Below are 17,156 nucleotides of genomic sequence, written 5' to 3' on the forward strand. Positions count from 1 at the left end.
TTGTTTCAGGGTTGCCAAGGCTCGCAAATATTAAATAATAAATTGCAAATGTTTACGTAAAAGATGAACTTAATGCCCTTAAAAATTATGATAAAAGCTAAAAAAAAACAATTACAATTTTTTTTTAAATCTTTTTTTTAATGTTTTTATCTGAAAGATCGTTGTTTTGTGGTGGTATTATAGGGTATTTACCGATCTTCTGGACGTTAAAATTTATTTTATTACTGAGAACATAATTTCTAAGAGGATTGCCTTCAAATTGCGATATAGAGTATCATTCCAAACTTGTTATATACACTTCGTAGAGGCAACTTCGGCTCCGAACCGAAGCGGCAGCCATATTGAAATTTCGACCGAATGGTTGGTTGTCAGTCTCGGGTGAAAAAATCTTTTCTTTCACATTTTCGATGAGACTTGCTGTGCATTGTTCGGAAAAAGTAGCTAAAATAAAAATTATTATTTGCCGGTTGCCGCAACTAATAAAATATAAACACGCGCCAGTGGCAGGGTTGTTGTTGTTGTCGTTGGCGAATATCAAGTGTGTGTGGTTAGCGCGCCGCTTCTTTTTTTTGCGGCGGCAGCAGGAATTTTGCAATTGTTAGGGGTAAAATCGTAGCGGTTTCGAGTCCCAAGAGCACGATACAGATCAGCCGTCATGAGCAGCAGTACTCCGGGCAGCGAAAGTGCCCTGGTGAAGGTAGCGACGCCTTCGCCATCGCCGCTGGCCAGAATGGATGTGGACTATACGGGTAAGTGTACCTCCATGGAGACCATCCATGTGACAGATGGCTCAGTAACTCAGTAAATCGCAACTTCAGGTTCCAAGTTCGAGATGCACTCGTCGCTGTCCGATGAGGAGCGCCGCTTCTACATAAAGATGTACCCCAACGTGGATCTGGTCAACCAGCGGAAGGTGCACTGCACCGTGTGCAAACAGCATTTGGGCACTGCCCCCGCCTCCGAGAACAACATCAAAATGCATCCGATCCTGCGAGTGACGCACTGCGTCAAGTGCCATGATTTCTACAACAGCGGCGAGTTCTCCAAGGGCGAGGATGGCTCCGAGCTGTACTGCCGCTGGTGCGGACAGGGTGGCGAGGTGTACTGCTGCTCCACCTGCCCGTATGTCTTCTGCAAGTCCTGCATCGTCAAGAACCTCTCCAAGGGCGTCATCGTGGACATCGAACAGAACGAGCACTGGAACTGCTTCAGCTGCACCTCAAAGATCCTCTGGCCACTGCGCGCCCAGCACTGGGCCCTGGTCAACTACCTGGAGACGCAGAAGAGGTGCGTCTCATTGTGATCTTTTATATTGTATCTTGGATCTCTTCTTGTTCATACGTGGAATGTCTAGGAGTATAGATTAGTTTAAACATTTACAGAAGTCTATGCCAAAGACGATTTTATCTGACTATTAGGACCCATTATTAATTCCATACCACTTAATGATTTTGTTTATGAAAATCCTACAACCCACATATATTTTCTCAGCATCTCGTAGTTGCATTTTAGACAGAACTTCTAAAATTGAATTTTCTTAAATGGCAGAAGTATTATCAGCCACTATCAATAGTTGCTTTAAAGCATGGAAATCATTCATACATAAAAACTACCCTTAAAAAACTTATAAACTGCTTGCTCTTAGTACAATACCCTCTTATTGTATTTTACAGGGCCCTCCAGGGTTTGCAGCTGTCCGATGTGGAGGCACGCCGCCAAATGCTCAAGGATAACAGCAACTGCTGCCGCTTGGCCAAGTCGAAGGCCAGCAGCTTGTCCGACTCCATGGAGAGCTTGGAGTCCAACGTTTCCAAGCGCAGCCACAACAGCTCAGTGAGCTCAAACAAACGAGGATCCATGCCCAAAGCCGTTCCTTCGGCACCGCCAGCCAAACGCCCGAAATCTTCCAACGACGAGGTGGTCTGCACACCGGATCTGCTCAGTATGCTGGAGCCGGACTGCCAGCTCTCTGTGACTCCAAAACCAGCTGGCCGTCAATCCATGCCGGCGGCCAGTGTCACAACCACCCCGAGGATCGTCACCGTCCAGCAGAATTACCAGCCGGGACCAAGTTCCAGCAACAACAGCAGCAATGGGAGTGCCAGTGGCTCCTCCTCGATGACTATGCCGCGTAGCAACCTCCCGCCGCCGCTGGTGCTTAGTGGATCGGGGATTCGCTACCGCCAGACTACCCCTGGTGTTAGCTCTAATGTAGTGCGACGCACCGTGGTCCCCAACGCAGTGAAGTCTGCTGGGCCAGTCTTCCACACAATCAACGGGTACCGCGTGGATTTGAACAGCGCTGCACAACAGGATTCCTACCGCCTGCCTAATGGTCGTTTGATACAGGTGAAGCGTCAGATGCCTCAAGCCGTCAGTCAGCCGTCGCCACCGCCACCTCCGCCTGCTTTGTCTATTCCCCAAGTGGGTCCCGGAGTGGTCATTCGCCCAAGACCTCCGAATCCGCCTAGCCGGCCCTCGCTGCATATCAGCACCTACGGCTCCAACATGGGCATCTACAATCCGCAGTCTGGCCCGCCGCAGCGGCCTCCGCAAGTGCGAGTTGCCAATCCAATTCAAGGGCCTCCACCGCTACAAGGTCCACCACCGAACGCCAATGGAGGTCAAACACTTATGATAACTCCAGCACCGCCTCCACCGCCCAAGGTCCCAACATTGGTGCGTCACAACTTCCCCAACACGCCGATGGGACAGGCACGTGCCCAGCTGCAGGAGCAGATCTTCAGCGCCATGGACATCTGCACCCATCTCACCGGCAAGGTGGTCTCGCTCACCCACTCGAACGCTTACAACCAGGTGCGCAACTATCTGGAACTCAAGGAGCTGTACATCCACATGTCCTATTTGATGACCTACGCCATCGGGCGTTTTAAGAATCTGCAAGAGAAGTGCCTGGTGGACATGCGGGAGAAGGGCTTTAAGAACGACGCCAACAGTCTGGAGAACGGTCAACTAGCTGCCGGTGAGTTGGAACATATATATATTGCTTATAGTTGTGGACTTAAAATGATTACACTGTATACTCAGGGGATAACTGGCAGATTTATATCTGCTATCTATAGTCATTTAATCTAATCTTACATTTCTCTAACAAAAGGATTAGCGAAAGGATGGCCCATTTTAAATAATTATAAACTAGGAAATTACCTTTAAAGTGGCATATAGTTCCTTCAATATTTCCATTTTAAAAAGTATACGGGTTTTATTCTTTAAGTAAACGTTTGTTGGTACTTGAATAATGGATAGTTTGTAGAACGCAAAATCAGTTTAAGGGGAATATAGTGGTGTCCAGAATTTCCCATTTCCTGTCTTTGGTGCGTATTTTCGACACATGGACGGGCGTTGGAATTTGATTTCCGGTTTTCGTTTCGCGAGTGTCTTTATTTTGATCGGATGCTGATGACGATTTAAGTGCATGTAAGTATGCTGTGTTTAAGATAAACTCTGCGAGTTCCATTTCATTGGCTGCGATGAGTAGATTTGAATTTTAGCTTGGTCCATGTGTTTGCAAAATACCATCCAGAACAGGCAATGGAATAGAACCCAGCAGCAGTTTTTCCTGCGAGGCTAATGCTTTTAATCTCCCGCTTATTGCAGCCGTGGATTACGTGTGCTATGGCCAGCTGGACGACGTGGATCTCTTCAACACAGGCTGCAATAGTTTCCACAATCAGGTCTACGAGTATCGCAAGAGTCTGCATGCCAATCTGAAGGATGGCGAGGACTGCGAGCCACTGCCTCCGCTGATGCCACTGGGAGTTCGAGCCGAAGGTGATCCCATCGATGAACCGGAGGAACCGGAAATGGGGCCGGAACAGCAGCGAGACGATGCAGGAAATGAAAACGAAGAAGCGGATGATTTTGACTACGATGAACCGGACGATTTGGATGATGATCTGGAGGACGATGATTTGGACAACGAGGAGTGCGGCGAACTTGGCACTGAGGAGAGCATGAATCGTAACGAACAGGCTCACGCCTACGATCGCAAGTTGACGCGGCTGCTCCGCGAATATCCGTCGCTGTGGTGCACCCGACATCCCGATTATGGCAAGAAAGAGGTCACCAACAAGCAATGGCGGGTGATTGCCAGCCACTTTCCACGTGGCGATGACATCAAGCTGCGCTGGAAGAACGTACGAAAGCGTTACGTTCGGATTGAGAGGCGATTGAAGCAGGGAAAGCGCTTTAAGGGCTACTTCGATAAGGCCACCAACTATCTGGAGAACAGGGATCGGCCGAGGAGCGAATGGCTGGCGGTGGACTGCGGCGAAGATGACGGGGATGGCTTCGAGCGCAAGCACCTTGACGTGATCGAAAACACAATGGAACAAAAGGCACAGAAGCAACCATCAGTGAAAATTAAACCAAAAGGTGGCTCTCGGGTGCCCATGCGTCCACTCGATGTACGTCCCATTGATCAACGCATCATAACCTTCGCCAAAAGTCATCCAGTGCTGTGGCGCAAATCCGCCGATCCCGAATTCAACAGTATTGACGAGCAAACCCGAAAGTCCCTGTGGCAGAACTTCTGGAAGACTGCACCCAGTGAGTTGAAATAACAGTGGTCTGTTTAACCTTTTCTGATTGTCTTAATTTTTCAGATTATGCCTGCGAATATCTTGTGGAACGCTGGCAGCAAATGTACGAGATGTACAAGTCATTCCGCCTTAAGAGTATTAAAGACAAAGGAATCTTTGCAAATCTAGAGCTAAAGTACTCAAAGTACTTGGCCAGCTTGTATTTCTTGTACAAGATCGATGAGCAGGACCTGCGCGACGAGTTCGAGCCACTGCAGGATTGTGTGCCGAACGGCGCCGACTCCGCGGGAAAGCTAAAAGACATGCCCGATGACAAGCAGTTCTCCCAGCAACTGGTTCTGGCCATGAGGGCCTATCCCACCCTATGGAATCCACGCCATGTGGACTACAGCGATGTGGCAGCCAGAGAGCGGCTTTGGCCGGAAGTGGCCAGGCGGTTGCCCCGTTTTAGGAGGGATGCCCAGGCCTGCAAGCTTCGCTGGCAGATGGCCAAGTTTGCATATGAGTGCTACTGCCGCGAGATGGAGCGACATCCACGGGTCAACGAGCGAAAGCTGCAGAAGCTTCGCTGCAATTTCCCACTCGAGGAGATGCGCTTTCTCAACATTTAGACTTGACATTCCAGTCCCATTTTTATAGGCTTAGTTTTTTGTACTTTGAGATTATAGTTTAAGCTTAAAGAAACAGTATTTGCCAATTTTGCCAGGAGCCATACTTAAAAATATAAAGTAAATCTCTTAACATTATAAGCCGTGTTGTTCAATTTATGGGACTCAAGGTTCTTTTAAGATCATAGTTTTATACTGTTTTATAATAAACATTAATTTATAATAACCTTAACCTTACAGAAAAACAAGCTAGCGATGACGAGGATAACGAGATCGAGATTGTGGAGCCCAAGACGGACACCATCACCATCGATTCAGACAACGAAGATGACACGCCCTCGACCTCGTCGCAACAGCAACCCCAACAAAATGCTATTATGAAGATAACTTCGGTGACATCGGCTGCCCCGAAAAGTGAACTGAAGGAGAACCAGGCCGAAATCGATGTGGCTGCTTTTAGCTCCACGATCTTGGCCAGTCTGCTGGAAGTGGAGGTTAACGAGGTCCCCAATGAGCCCAAGTCCGTTTCGCCGGGCCAAAAGAAGCAGCCGCGCAAGAAGACAACGAATAAGCCAAACCCGGCACTTTTGCAGCTGGAACGCCAGCGCATGGAGGAGATGAAGAAATCCGATGCCAAGCTTAAGATGAAGGTTGTGGTTAGATTAAAGCGAGCTGAGGATGAGTTCGAGGTGGCACGCAAATGGGTTGAAGACTGCCGGAAACGTGAACAGAAATTGGGCACCGGAAATGATTCCAGTGCTGCGAAGGAAGTCTCAGCAAATGATGCAGCCAAGGAGCCAGCGAAAGCGCCAAGTGAAAAAGCAGCAGACTCCATTAAAAAGATAATGGAAAAACCGGTAATTCAAGAGAAAGCATCCTCGGCCAAGAAAGAGTCCATAAAAGAGCAAGGCGAGGATAAAGTGACTGTGGTTGATAAGGAAAAGGTGAAAAACAAAGAAAAAATTGGAAATATATTAAAAGCGGCCATTAAAGCTAAAATTGGGGAAAAGGAGAAGAAACTAGCTGAAGAAAATCTTGCACAGGATGAAAACACAACAGAGAGTGAGAAGAAACTGACATACGAAAAAACAGGGAAAGAAAAATTAGTTTCAAAAGAGATAGAAATTAAAAAAGTATCAGCATTGGAAAAGGAAAAAGTATCTCAAAAGATAGAGGCAAAAATATCGGAGAAAGAATTAGCAAAGGAAAAAAATTTAAAGGAAGATAGTAAGAAAGAGTCCAGCAAACAAGTTTCGAAAGAGAAAAAGGCTGATGGTACAGAAATGGAAGTAGATTCGGAAATATCTTCGGAAAAAGAACAGGTCGATCCCAAAGAAGTCGAATCCCAGAAAGTATCAAAAAAAGAAAAGAGTGCTATTGCCGAAATGGAAGTGGAGTCCGAAATAGCTTCAGAAATAAGAAAGGTTGATCAAAAAGAAAAAAAGGAAGAACCTAAAACAGCTGAAAAGAACTCAATTCCAAAGGCAAAACCTATAGTTAAGAAGAATGTACATAAGCCGCTTAAAGAATATATTTCTGAGGCCAAAACAAGTGTCGTAGAAAAAGGAAAGCAAACCGAAAAACCTGAACAGAAACCAGATGAGGTTAGTGAAAAACTAAAAAAAAATGCAGTGGAAAAAGAAAATGATATCTCAATGGAGTCAGAAAAGGATACCATTAAAGATACAGAAGCAGACACTAAAGAAATTCAGAACAGCGTCGCAGAGGTAGAACCTGTAGACCTACTCACTTCAAACATAGTAGAATCCATGGACACTTGCAACGAAAATGACCAGCCTTCTGCAGCAGAGCTCCTAGAAAGCATGGACGTTGGAGAACTTGTTGAAACTCCCAAAGAACTACTTGATTGCGCTATAGACGAAGTCATTGCCATGGATGGCATTGAACTAAGTGAAGCCACTGAAGAGCTGATGAAAGTTTTGAATAGTCCCAGCGCCCTAGCTTCCGACAACGCAAATGAAGATGAGACTGACTCGGATGCAAATGATTTGATTGAAAACATCCCACTCGAAACCACGGAGCCACCTGAGATTCTCTTGAAAGAGGATGAGGGCGAGGTATCCAGTAAGTCGGGACCGCTGACCGAGACTGAACAAAGCCGGACACCTTCGGCGAGCTCCGGCGAAAATGGTGACACCGAAATGGAATCCACCCAGGACGTCAGTGATTCCGCACAAGACGAGCCCGCCACGGCGCAAATTGTTGGCTAGTTTGTGGTGATATTTCGAGGTCCCACCGACGAGGATACATAGCATTGGACCTCAAAACCTTCAATTTAGAATTTCTACTAGAATTTAAATGAAAGACAACTAACACGACGGACATAAAACCCAACAGAAGAAAACCATAAACACAAAAAGTTTAATGTAAATACTTTTTCAACGTTTCTAATGTAAACTTTATTCGCAACTGTAAATCCGATCGTCTTCTGTTTTAGAAATTGTTTTTTTTCCAATATTGACTTGTAAAAACTAATTGCTATCAAATTATTTGCTTGTGGACCTTATATTCTTGTGAATATGAAGCAAGCGTGAAGCTCAGCTAAGTTTTTAGGCTAACAGCTTTCAGAATGCCTGAAAGTGCACAAATAAAACAAATATCTCCGATTCCATTTGTATCAATCATTGAATTTTTTCAACATGCGCATATAATATAGATTTAGGTATTGCATTTTACAATGCATTGTTATGTTTCCGAACCGCTTAAAAAGCCTGGTAATCCCACAGAACTTAAGGAGATATTCGAGACTTACAACAATATCTTTTAGCTTCTCTCAATGGTCGTTCATATTTTGGTAACTGAATTAAAAGGTGTTCGACAGCCGATTGAAAATAAATTAGTACTTAGGTATTAATTGATATTGATATAGATGTGTAATTCTAAGCTTATCTTATGACAAATAAAAGATCTAAAGAACTAGCATTAAAGCAATGTAGTCAATATCTTAACAGTGTGATTTCTTTGTTATTTGACTTTTGATGAAGTGTTTATCTGGCGGTGGACATTTAATGCTATAGTTGGATACAAAGGACCAGGCCTCCAACATTTGATGCCCAGGCACTGGGTGAAGCGAAATGGTTCCCTTGAAGATGCACAGTGGCTTTCCGTGGACGTAGTTGAAGACAGGATAATGGCGCCGCTGGATTCCCGCTGCCTCCGCACAAATGCCGGTGACGAAGACGTCCTCCAGATGCACGAGCGATGTGTTAATAGCTTGCTCATACAACCGCTGAACCACATCTATGGAAAGGAGATAGCCGGTTCCGGATAGATACTTTGGGTACTTAGCCCCCTGGAACATATATTGCGGCATGTACCAGGGACTTCTTACATCGTAGTTGGCTTTCATGTTGCAGAACTTGTGGCCGTACATCACATCGCTGCTGGCGTTGAAGCGGTTCCAGGGCGACATTACCTTGTAAGTGGTGCGAAAATGATAGCCCACAGTATCCTTATAAAGGGGGACTGTACCGCCCAGCAGGAAGTGGAGCAGATTGGGCACATTCACGAAGGTATCATCGTCACATTTTAGGAAGAAAGCTGCTGTTTTTGCGCATCTTTGGCTGATGTGCTTCAGAGCCATCACCGACTTTAGGGTCAGGTTGTGGTAACTATCCACAAAGTTCTCCTGGATGATATCGTTGTGTTGATTTGCCTCTCTGGATAACTTTTCCCGCATGTAATCGTGCTGGGATTTTCCCACTATGAAGACAATCCGTACCGTGGCGGTCAATGAGTGCTCCAAAACACTTAGATAATCGGCGTAGAGCTTTATACGATCTTTCATTATGGGCAGGTATTTACCCTCCAGGTGACCATGTAGCTGCATAAACACTCCATAATTAAATTCCCTGGTATTTCCCCATGTTTTCCGGATAGTCTTTCGTTGGGAGAAGTGGTCCAGGCTAGAGCAAACGGCAATTACCAGAAAGGTTTTCCTCCTGCATAAGTCGTGGGGCACAATGAGCGCTGTGTTTTTCTTTTGGTCCAGATAATCGCCTATTTTCATGGGCCTTTCGCGTTCCCATCCTGGCAATTCAGCTGTCAAAAAATAAAACCAAATGTGACATATGAAAATAAATAATATTATTTTTTTTTACCTTTTCGATCAGAATTATCCACATATTTAACTATTTGATTCTTGTAGAAACAGAATAGTACAAATAAAATAATCAGAATTAATTTGTACCTGCGGGTAAGCCGCCAGATCCTTGGGAGATGCAATCGCAATCGCTGCAACAGCCCCATACTTTTTAATATACTCCAATTCGTTAAAATTGAAATACTACAATTTGACGGAATATAAAATGAAGTCTAGTTTTTAAGTAATTTAGATTTCGCTCTTTAAAGGTTTTAGACAAAGATGGTATCAGTTTTGTTTGCAACCATTTTAAAGACCGTTTTCTAGCCCGCATATTAAAAAGTAGGTTTTAAAACTACTAAGTTTATGAAAATTAAGAGAAAACGAACGAAGCATCTGATTTTGGTAAAGTAAAAATGTATACATTTATCGGAAATAAATATTATATCTTTAAATCTATCTATAATGTGTTTTAAATACACAAGTAAAGGCTTTAAACAAAACGTGAAAATGAAATATTTAAATGTTTAAATAGGAAATCGACATAATTTTTCAACACCTTTGCCTCCTGGGCAGATTTAACTGAAAGTCCTTTCCTGGCGGAGGGCACTTGCTGCTGTAGTTGGTGATTAGGTACCAGGCGTCCCACATTAGGTAATCCTTAGCGCGATGGGCGGTGAAGCAACCTTTGAGGGCGCACAGCTCGTCAACCTTAAACGGGTAACTGGACCTAAAGAGCGGGTGGTTAATCCGCTTAACGCCAGCCTTGTCCGCACACAATCCAGTGACGAACATGTCCTCCAAGTGCACGATGCTGGTGCCCAGCGAGGCCTTGTAGAGTCGTGGTACCACATCAATGGACGCCACGTAGCCCGATCCACACAGGTAGGGCGGATACACACTGCCCCGGAACATGTACGATGGCATGTACCATTTGTTCAGCTTATTGGTGATCGGTGGTACGTTGCAGTACCGGCGGCCGTACAGCACCCCTCTGCGGGCCGTCAATCGTATCCGAGGCGAGGTGACCTGGTACGTGTTGAGGTAATGGTAACCCACGGTGACCTCGTTCAGAGGAATCGTTCCTCCGAGCAGAAAGTGCAGGACATTGGGTATATTCACAAAGGTGTCGTCGTCGCACTTGAAGTAAAATGCCGTCGAGTTCACACAACTCTGGCTGATGTGCTTCATGGCCATCACCGTCTTGATGGTCAGGTTATTATAGGTGTCCATGAAGTTCTCCTGGATGATATCATTATACTTTTCCGCCTCGCTGGCAACCGCCTCATTTTCAAGCAAAGAGGCCCAGTTCCTGCGGCCCAGAATGAAAACAATACGGATGGAGGCCTTCAGGGAGTCACCCTCGCCACTCAGATACTCGGCATACAGTTTCAGGCGCTCGGGCAGCACATCGAGGTACTTTCCCTTGGGGTAACCATGGAGCTTCACAAACGACGAGTAGTTGAAGTCGGTTGAGTTGCCCCAAAGCATGCGGATGGCGCGTCGCCGCTCATAGTGGTGCACGAAGGAGCACACTGCGATAGTCAGGAAGGCTTTACTCCGGCAAAACTCCCGAGGGACAATAAGCGCCGTATCCTTGGCTGGATCCAAGTAATCAGCAATACTCCTAGGCGTTTCACGGCCCCAACCCGACAGAGAAGCTGTTAAGAAATAATAATTAGAATCAGGTATTGATTGTATTGTTTTACATACCAGTTCGCTTGCTAGGATCGGCCTTAAAAGTAATTATCCTGTAGACCACGTAAAGCAGAAACAGAATAGCCACGGTATCCTTGTACCTTCTAAGGAGCAGTCTCCAGATCCTCGGCATCAATACTCGCAGCCTCAACTTTCCTAAAAACTTAAAATGCATTTTTCAAGTAAAAATGTCAAATTGACAGCCTCGCAAAAGGCAATTGTAGTTATAAAACAGCAGAGATAAATAATACATTTTTAAGTAAAAGAGTAAGGTTGATAATTTTCAGATTTTTATTTAGCTTTTCAACATAAACACAACTAGATATTTGGCAATCTGATGCAATAAATGTAGTTTTGTCTTTATCTATCACACGTTTACAATGATTAAATTAATTTCTTTACGCTTTTGTGCGAAAATCGTCTTCATTTGTTACAGAGGTATTGCAAGGAAGCTTTAAATGAACGTTACTGTGTAAACATATTATAAGTATAAATTAGCGCGAAGTGAAAAAGCTAAAACAAACTTTTTAAATATATTTGATATAATTTCATATAAACAATAAATAAATACTTACACTTCTATCGTAAAGTCTATTTCATTGTAGAGTTTCTGGGAAGATTCAGAAATCTAGATATATCCGATATCTCGCTTGTGCATTACTTTTAACATTGATATGGAGATTGGGTGCTCGGCATTTACCAATTTTAATACATTAACACTGAATGAGTTTTGTACAATTTTTGTTATTAAATTTAGGAATACTTTGAGATAAGAATTAATAAGCAATTTATCGAGCTTTTTTAGCAAACAAAAACTGTATGCAACTTAAATCTTTAAACTATAATGACCATTAGCGGTTATATATCACCTTTGCCTGGTTATCAAGTCAGTTGATTATATTCTACAAGCAAATCTTTATCTTATCCAAAGAACGTATACAAGTATTTTCAGGAACTAAGTTCAAAAATATCAATCAATGCAACATAAGTATAGTATTTCGGGTTCTTCAGAGAGCAGGGGGAATGGGTAGGCGTAGCCTAGTCTTAACAATTCTGACGCTTACGCAATCGCATTTGATTGAAGTAACGCCCCGGTGGCGGACACTTGATAGAGTAGTTGGCCACATGGTGCCATGCCTCCACCATGCTGTCGTCTTTCATCTGGTGCTGTGTGATGCTGCCCTTGAAAGCACATGGTTGTTTCGAGTGGGCAAAGCTGAAGAGCGGGTGGTGGTGACGGTTAATCTTTGCCCTTTGCGCACACAGCCCAGTTATGTACACGTCCTCCAGGTAGACCAGTGTCGTATTGAGCGAGGCCTCGAACAGACGCTGCACCACATCGATGGACATCAGATAGCCGGCTCCGGAAAGGTATTTCGGATACTTCTCCGGCTTATACATGTACGAGGGCATGTACCACTTGCTGCTCACTTCGCTGACCGGCACCACGTTGCAGAACTGATGGCCGTACATCACCTCGCTGCTGGCTTTTAACCGGTTCTGCGGTGCAGTTGCCAAGAAGGTGGATCGGTCATGATAGTCCAGTGTATCGTTGTACAATGGTATAGTTCCGCCGAGCAGAAAGTGCAACAAATTGGGTACATTCACAAATGTATCATCGTCGCACTTGAGGAAGAAGACCGAGGTATTGGAGCAACTGCGGCTGATGTGCTTTAGAGCCATCACTGACTTGAGTGTGAGATTATTGTAGCTGTCCACGAAGTTCTCCTGAATGATGTCATTGTACTGGTCCGCTTCACTGTGAATGCGAGTGAGTGTTTCGTTGCCCACAAGGGCCTCATCTCCCTGGCGGCCCACAATGAATACAATTTTCACAGAGGCGGTCAGCGCGTCACCCACGCCGCTCAGGTAATCCTCGTACAGCTTCAGGCGCTCCGGCATTGGCGGCAGGTAGTGCCCCTTGAGATGACCATGGAGCTTGACAAAGGCTGGATAGTTGAACTCGGTGGTGTTTCCCCAGGTTTCGCGGATGGTCTGTCGCTGAACAAAGTTTGCCACGCCGGTGCACACGGCGATTACCAGGAAGGTCTTGTTCCGGCAAAAGTCACGGGGAACAATGAGGGCCGTTTCGCGCCCGGGATCCAGGTAGTCCGTTGTGCTGCGGGAGGTCTCCAGAGTCCAGTCGGGCAGGCCAGCTGGAAAAACAACAATGGATCTGGCTCAGAACACATGTGGTGAATAGGGAATGCATTGTCCTACCACAACGCTTGTGTCCATCCAAGTAAATGAGTGGCAGGTAGACCAAGAGCAGCAGGAAGATGACGAAGGCACTCAGCGTGTAGCAGCCGAGGCGTCTTAACATCCTGGGCTGCGGCATGCGAGTCCGGTGCTGCAGCTTCCTCAGCTTGGCTTTAGTGCGGGGTGCGCCACTGCTGGTCACCGCCTCCTCGTCGGACCCGGAAGCAGCTGCGGCCGAGCTCCCGGAACTTTCCACCGCCAGGAGGGCGGATTGCTCCTCTCCATTATCCGGATTCCAAGTGCGGTTCATTGGGCTGTTGATTCGTTGCTCCTTTGTCCACATTTCACTGCTTCGCTTCTCGCATTGCAACAGCTTTTTTGAGCCGACCGTTTTGCTGATAGGGGTTTCGTCACAGAAGAGGAATGGTCTAATCGCCTACACTTGTGATTCACATTTAAGTATTGAAAAGAGCTAAGTAAACATAATAATAGGACTTCCACTCTACTGATAATAGAGCGAATTTGCGAGTCAGCTGATTGTAGAATGGTGATGTGACGCAGAGCACTCGTGACTATCGGTAAGTATTGCCCATCTCTAGCCATAAGCAATACATTTAAATTTAATTTATAACGGTCCTGATCAAGTTTAAAAATCCCCTTGGATCAGCGCCTGTTTTAGATTTATATATACGTTAATTAAATTAAGATTAAATTTAAAAGAACTAGTCAAATATTTTCTTCAGCTTTATCATATTCCATAATATAAATATAAAAAAGAGGACTTTACACTACGGCCCTACATTAATAACATTTGCAACATAAAACGTATCTTTATATTATAAACTTTATAATGTACAATGTACATTGGCACACTCATATAAATGATTAAATATTTGAGTAAAGTAAATTCATGTAAATAAAATTAAGCTGGAACGTTTCTCCGAACACCATCACATATTACATTTATGGCAAGCAACCTACCGAAAATCAAAACATCATAATTATAGTGCTTAATAATTGTCTACGTATATATTTATTTAGAATGTTGTATGTACAATGAATTCGAAAAAATACGCTCCTGGTCAAGTGTATCAAAAATTTCTGTGTTTGAGCGCGTTGAGGAGGTCCAGGTAATGATGAAGTGATTGTAAAAGTCAGTGATCGTTCTTAGCATAGGTTAAAATTAAAACGGACTACACATAAAATCCGTCAGATTAAAATAGAAAAGTTGAGAAGCCAGCCCTTATGTGGTTTAAGTTGCGACAATGATGACCTGGGACCAGCCCTAGAAATCGGCGTCCAGGGTGAAAACATTGTCCAGGCGATTGGTGGCCACTCCCATGCGCTGGTACTCGCCCACCTTCTTCTCGAAGAAGTTCGTCTTTCCGTCCAGCGAGATCATCTCCATGAAGTTGAAGGGGTTCTTGGTATTGTAGATTTTGCCAACGCCCAACTCCACCAGCAGACGGTCGGCCACGAATTCAATGTACTGCGACATGAGATCGCAGTTCATGCCAATGAGGTTTACGGGCAAGGCATCGGTTAAGAACTCCTGCTCAATGGCCACCGCATCGCGGATGATCTCGATGATGCGCTCGCGCCTGGGTCGCTGCACCAAGTGCTGGAACATCAGCACGGCAAAGTCGCAGTGCAGGCCCTCGTCGCGGGAGATAAGCTCGTTGGAGAAGGTCAGGCCCGGCATCAGACCGCGCTTCTTCAGCCAGAAAATAGAGGCAAAGCTGCCGCTGAAGAAGATGCCCTCGACGGCAGCGAAGGCAATGATGCGCTCCCCGAAATTGGCCGACTTGGAGGAGATCCAGGAAAGGGCCCAGTCCGCCTTGCGCTTCACAGCCGGCATTGTCTCGATGGCGTTGAACAGGTAGTCCCGCTGATGCGGATCTCGGATGTAAGTGTCGATCAGCACACTGTACATCTCGGAGTGAACGTTCTCCATGGCGATTTGGAAGCCATAGAAGCAGCGAGCCTCCGTGATCTGCACCTCCTGACTGAAGCGCTCCACTAGGTTCTCATTGACGATGCCATCGGAGGCGGCGAAGAAGGCCAGCACGTGCGAGATGAAGTGACGCTCGTCGTCCTTCAGGCGGTGCCAGTCGGTCAGGTCCTTGGACAGATCCACCTCCTCCACGGTCCAGAAAGAGGCCTCAGCCTGTGAATTGAAGAGGTGACATTTCGTTAAATTTAAGGTATTTAAGCTGTCTTAACTTACAGTTTTTAGTGATAAGAAAATGATTAAGCTATGTATTTATTAAATTCTTGATAAGTTATTAAATTGATACAAATTCAATCATCTAAATCGATTTTATTTTCTAGCCCATAATGATTTCATTAAAAAAAAGTTTAGTTTATTTAAAACAAAAATTTCATTGGTATTGTATTAAGTTTAAAGAGCCCAACTTTATTAGAGCAAACAAATTAGTAAATACCTTTAAAACGATTTTACATTGCTATTTACTATTCATATTCACGTTGTAACTTATTTTTTCCGCTTTCCTAAAGTCAACAGATGGCTTTTTAATTGAATGTTATAAGGGGAACTACAGATTAGATTTAAATCAGGGAAACTCAGGTCACGAGTTAAGCAAAGCAACAATAATAAAAATGTTGTAACCAAAAAGTAATTAAAGCCGAGTAATTGGTTTTATTTCGGTATGTAATCGTTTTCCCGCCAAAAAGAAGGCGTTTGTATGTACAGTGAACACACACATATATGTATGTTGACATTGGGTAAACCACGATGCAGTGAATCAGCAGAAGGGTCTTTGATTGCGGGAGGGGTTGTTTGGCTGGTTATCACCAAGTTTGATTCATGAAACCAACCACGTTGACGTACGTGACCGGCTTTTGGCGCGCTTTATCTCGAAACGCCCGCCCTTCCACAATTTTTGCCGCCGAAAAATCGGAATTTTACCACTAATGCAAATGGAAACCTTATGCTATATGGTTATGGTATACACACCTTCTTGTACATCTGCCAGATGTCGTGGTACTGGATGGGAAAGATGACGAAGCGTCGGGGATTCTCGCGCAGGAGTGGTTCCAGCGAGGGATCGAAGGGGGTTACGGACTTCTCCACGAGGGAGTTGGCGGACTTGCCCACACCATTCTCCGCTGGGGATTCCTTCACCACCTGACCATTTGTCTCGTGGCCAATGGACATCTTGCGAACATTGTTGGCGCTCTCCGTCAGAATCTTCTTGCTGGGACTCTGTTTACAAGAAAAACGAAGAAATGCAACCAAAACATCAATATTTTTTTTTGCTGCGTAGTACTATTTCCCCCGGGAAACCCACACATACGCCCTTCGCGGTATTACGTCTATGTATAGCCGTGATCTTTTCCACTTATTCCGCGTGTCAATTACCTTAAGCGAGAACTTCTCCATGTTGTCCGCAATGTTTTCTTTGGACGCCATTTGAGAGTTGTTTATGATTGGATTAGTCTTGACTGTAGATTTCTTGTTTTATGCAGCAGTATATCTGATGAAAACCACTTTATCCGCGGGGTATCTCTGGCGAAGAGTTCGAAATTTCAGTGACAAATGATCTGGGAAATGCAGCTACCTCGGTTTTTATGCCGGGCGGCAAACGGTTTCGATTTGCCGCCATTTTTGGTGGTGGGAAAATGCTAGGAAATTAGGGTTAGCTACCACAGCGAATATCTATTCGAAAAATAAACGAATAAAAAAATTACTAGATATTTAAAAATAGAAAACCAAACGTTCATCCGAAAATTTCTTTAATCTTTTGTAATTTAAAAATAAATTGTTTGCTTTGTAATCCACTTATGGGTTCTACTTTTAATTTTTTTTAATCCTTTTTCTACATTCTTCAGCTTTACAGAAATTAATCCTTACTTCAAAAATATAACCAAGCGACGTTGCAGAAACTTTAAATAATAATTTGCAATCGATAGTTTTCAAGGTTAATATAATTTTAAGACATGACAACTCTGAAAATCAGCATCAGG

General features: G+C 44.5%; 5 protein-coding genes across 6 annotated transcripts; 1 reads left to right on the forward strand and 4 right to left on the reverse strand.

Moving 5' to 3' along the window:
• The first annotated feature begins 337 nt into the window (after positions 1–337).
• Positions 338–8,024, forward strand: LOC119549596 (xin actin-binding repeat-containing protein 2). Of its 2 annotated transcripts, XM_037857756.1 has the most exons (5): positions 338–749; positions 819–1,287; positions 1,674–2,983; positions 3,619–4,569; positions 4,626–5,308. In XM_037857756.1, exons 1-5 carry the CDS (start codon positions 656–658, stop codon positions 5,171–5,173), a joined length of 3,372 nt encoding a protein of 1,123 aa, XP_037713684.1. In that variant the 5' UTR covers positions 338–655; the 3' UTR covers positions 5,174–5,308. The 2 variants fall into 2 exon arrangements, with proteins under 2 accessions (XP_037713684.1, XP_037713683.1); XM_037857755.1 differs by lacking the exons at positions 3,619–4,569; positions 4,626–5,308 and adding an exon at positions 5,411–8,024 and having other exon boundaries at positions 346–749.
• Positions 8,025–8,105: 81 nt separating this feature from the next.
• LOC119549758 (beta-1,3-galactosyltransferase 1) lies at positions 8,106–9,439 on the reverse strand. The gene is made up of 2 exons (XM_037858002.1): positions 9,292–9,439; positions 8,106–9,232 (listed from the first exon to the last, which is right to left on the reverse strand). The coding sequence occupies exons 1-2, from the start codon at positions 9,437–9,439 to the stop codon at positions 8,136–8,138; spliced, it is 1,245 nt and encodes a 414-aa protein (XP_037713930.1). The 3' UTR covers positions 8,106–8,135.
• A 164-nt stretch (positions 9,440–9,603) lies between these two features.
• Positions 9,604–11,147, reverse strand: LOC119549546 (beta-1,3-galactosyltransferase 1). Its single transcript, XM_037857695.1, has 2 exons — positions 10,986–11,147; positions 9,604–10,933 (listed from the first exon to the last, which is right to left on the reverse strand). Exons 1-2 carry the CDS (start codon positions 11,143–11,145, stop codon positions 9,825–9,827), a joined length of 1,269 nt encoding a protein of 422 aa, XP_037713623.1. The 5' UTR covers positions 11,146–11,147; the 3' UTR covers positions 9,604–9,824.
• Positions 11,148–11,238: 91 nt separating this feature from the next.
• Positions 11,239–13,696, reverse strand: LOC119549545 (beta-1,3-galactosyltransferase 1). Its single transcript, XM_037857694.1, has 2 exons — positions 13,191–13,696; positions 11,239–13,126 (listed from the first exon to the last, which is right to left on the reverse strand). Exons 1-2 carry the CDS (start codon positions 13,510–13,512, stop codon positions 12,015–12,017), a joined length of 1,434 nt encoding a protein of 477 aa, XP_037713622.1. The 5' UTR covers positions 13,513–13,696; the 3' UTR covers positions 11,239–12,014.
• Positions 13,697–14,170: 474 nt separating this feature from the next.
• Positions 14,171–16,746, reverse strand: LOC119549547 (ribonucleoside-diphosphate reductase subunit M2). Its single transcript, XM_037857697.1, has 3 exons — positions 16,552–16,746; positions 16,147–16,395; positions 14,171–15,336 (listed from the first exon to the last, which is right to left on the reverse strand). Exons 1-3 carry the CDS (start codon positions 16,600–16,602, stop codon positions 14,455–14,457), a joined length of 1,182 nt encoding a protein of 393 aa, XP_037713625.1. The 5' UTR covers positions 16,603–16,746; the 3' UTR covers positions 14,171–14,454.
• Between the last annotated feature and the right edge of the window lie 410 nt (positions 16,747–17,156).

This window comes from Drosophila subpulchrella, chromosome 2R (assembly GCF_014743375.2).
Source record: "Drosophila subpulchrella strain 33 F10 #4 breed RU33 chromosome 2R, RU_Dsub_v1.1 Primary Assembly, whole genome shotgun sequence".
Taxonomy (NCBI): Eukaryota; Metazoa; Arthropoda; class Insecta; order Diptera; family Drosophilidae; genus Drosophila; species Drosophila subpulchrella.

Bases quoted from the DNA above. Each gene is read 5' to 3' on its own strand.
- LOC119549596 (XM_037857755.1), top strand. From the start codon at position 656: ATGAGCAGCAGTACTCCGGGCAGCGAAAGTGCCCTGGTGAAGGTAGCG. The intron at 750-818 runs GTAAGTGTACCT...TCGCAACTTCAG, and splicing joins AATGGATGTGGACTATACGG to GTTCCAAGTTCGAGATGCAC. The intron at 1,288-1,673 runs GTGCGTCTCATT...TGTATTTTACAG, and splicing joins TACCTGGAGACGCAGAAGAG to GGCCCTCCAGGGTTTGCAGC.
- LOC119549758 (XM_037858002.1), bottom strand. From the start codon at position 9,439: ATGGGGCTGTTGCAGCGATTGCGATTGCATCTCCCAAGGATCTGGCGG. The intron at 9,233-9,291 runs GTAAAAAAAAAT...ATTTTTTGACAG, and splicing joins GGATAATTCTGATCGAAAAG to CTGAATTGCCAGGATGGGAA.
- LOC119549546 (XM_037857695.1), bottom strand. From the start codon at position 11,145: ATGCATTTTAAGTTTTTAGGAAAGTTGAGGCTGCGAGTATTGATGCCG. The intron at 10,934-10,985 runs GTATGTAAAACA...ATTTCTTAACAG, and splicing joins CGATCCTAGCAAGCGAACTG to CTTCTCTGTCGGGTTGGGGC.
- LOC119549545 (XM_037857694.1), bottom strand. From the start codon at position 13,512: ATGTGGACAAAGGAGCAACGAATCAACAGCCCAATGAACCGCACTTGG. The intron at 13,127-13,190 runs GTAGGACAATGC...TTGTTTTTCCAG, and splicing joins GGATGGACACAAGCGTTGTG to CTGGCCTGCCCGACTGGACT.
- LOC119549547 (XM_037857697.1), bottom strand. From the start codon at position 16,602: ATGGCGTCCAAAGAAAACATTGCGGACAACATGGAGAAGTTCTCGCTT. The intron at 16,396-16,551 runs GTAATTGACACG...TCTTGTAAACAG, and splicing joins TGGAGAAGTTCTCGCTTAAG to AGTCCCAGCAAGAAGATTCT. The intron at 15,337-16,146 runs GTGTGTATACCA...TTCAATTCACAG, and splicing joins TCTGGCAGATGTACAAGAAG to GCTGAGGCCTCTTTCTGGAC.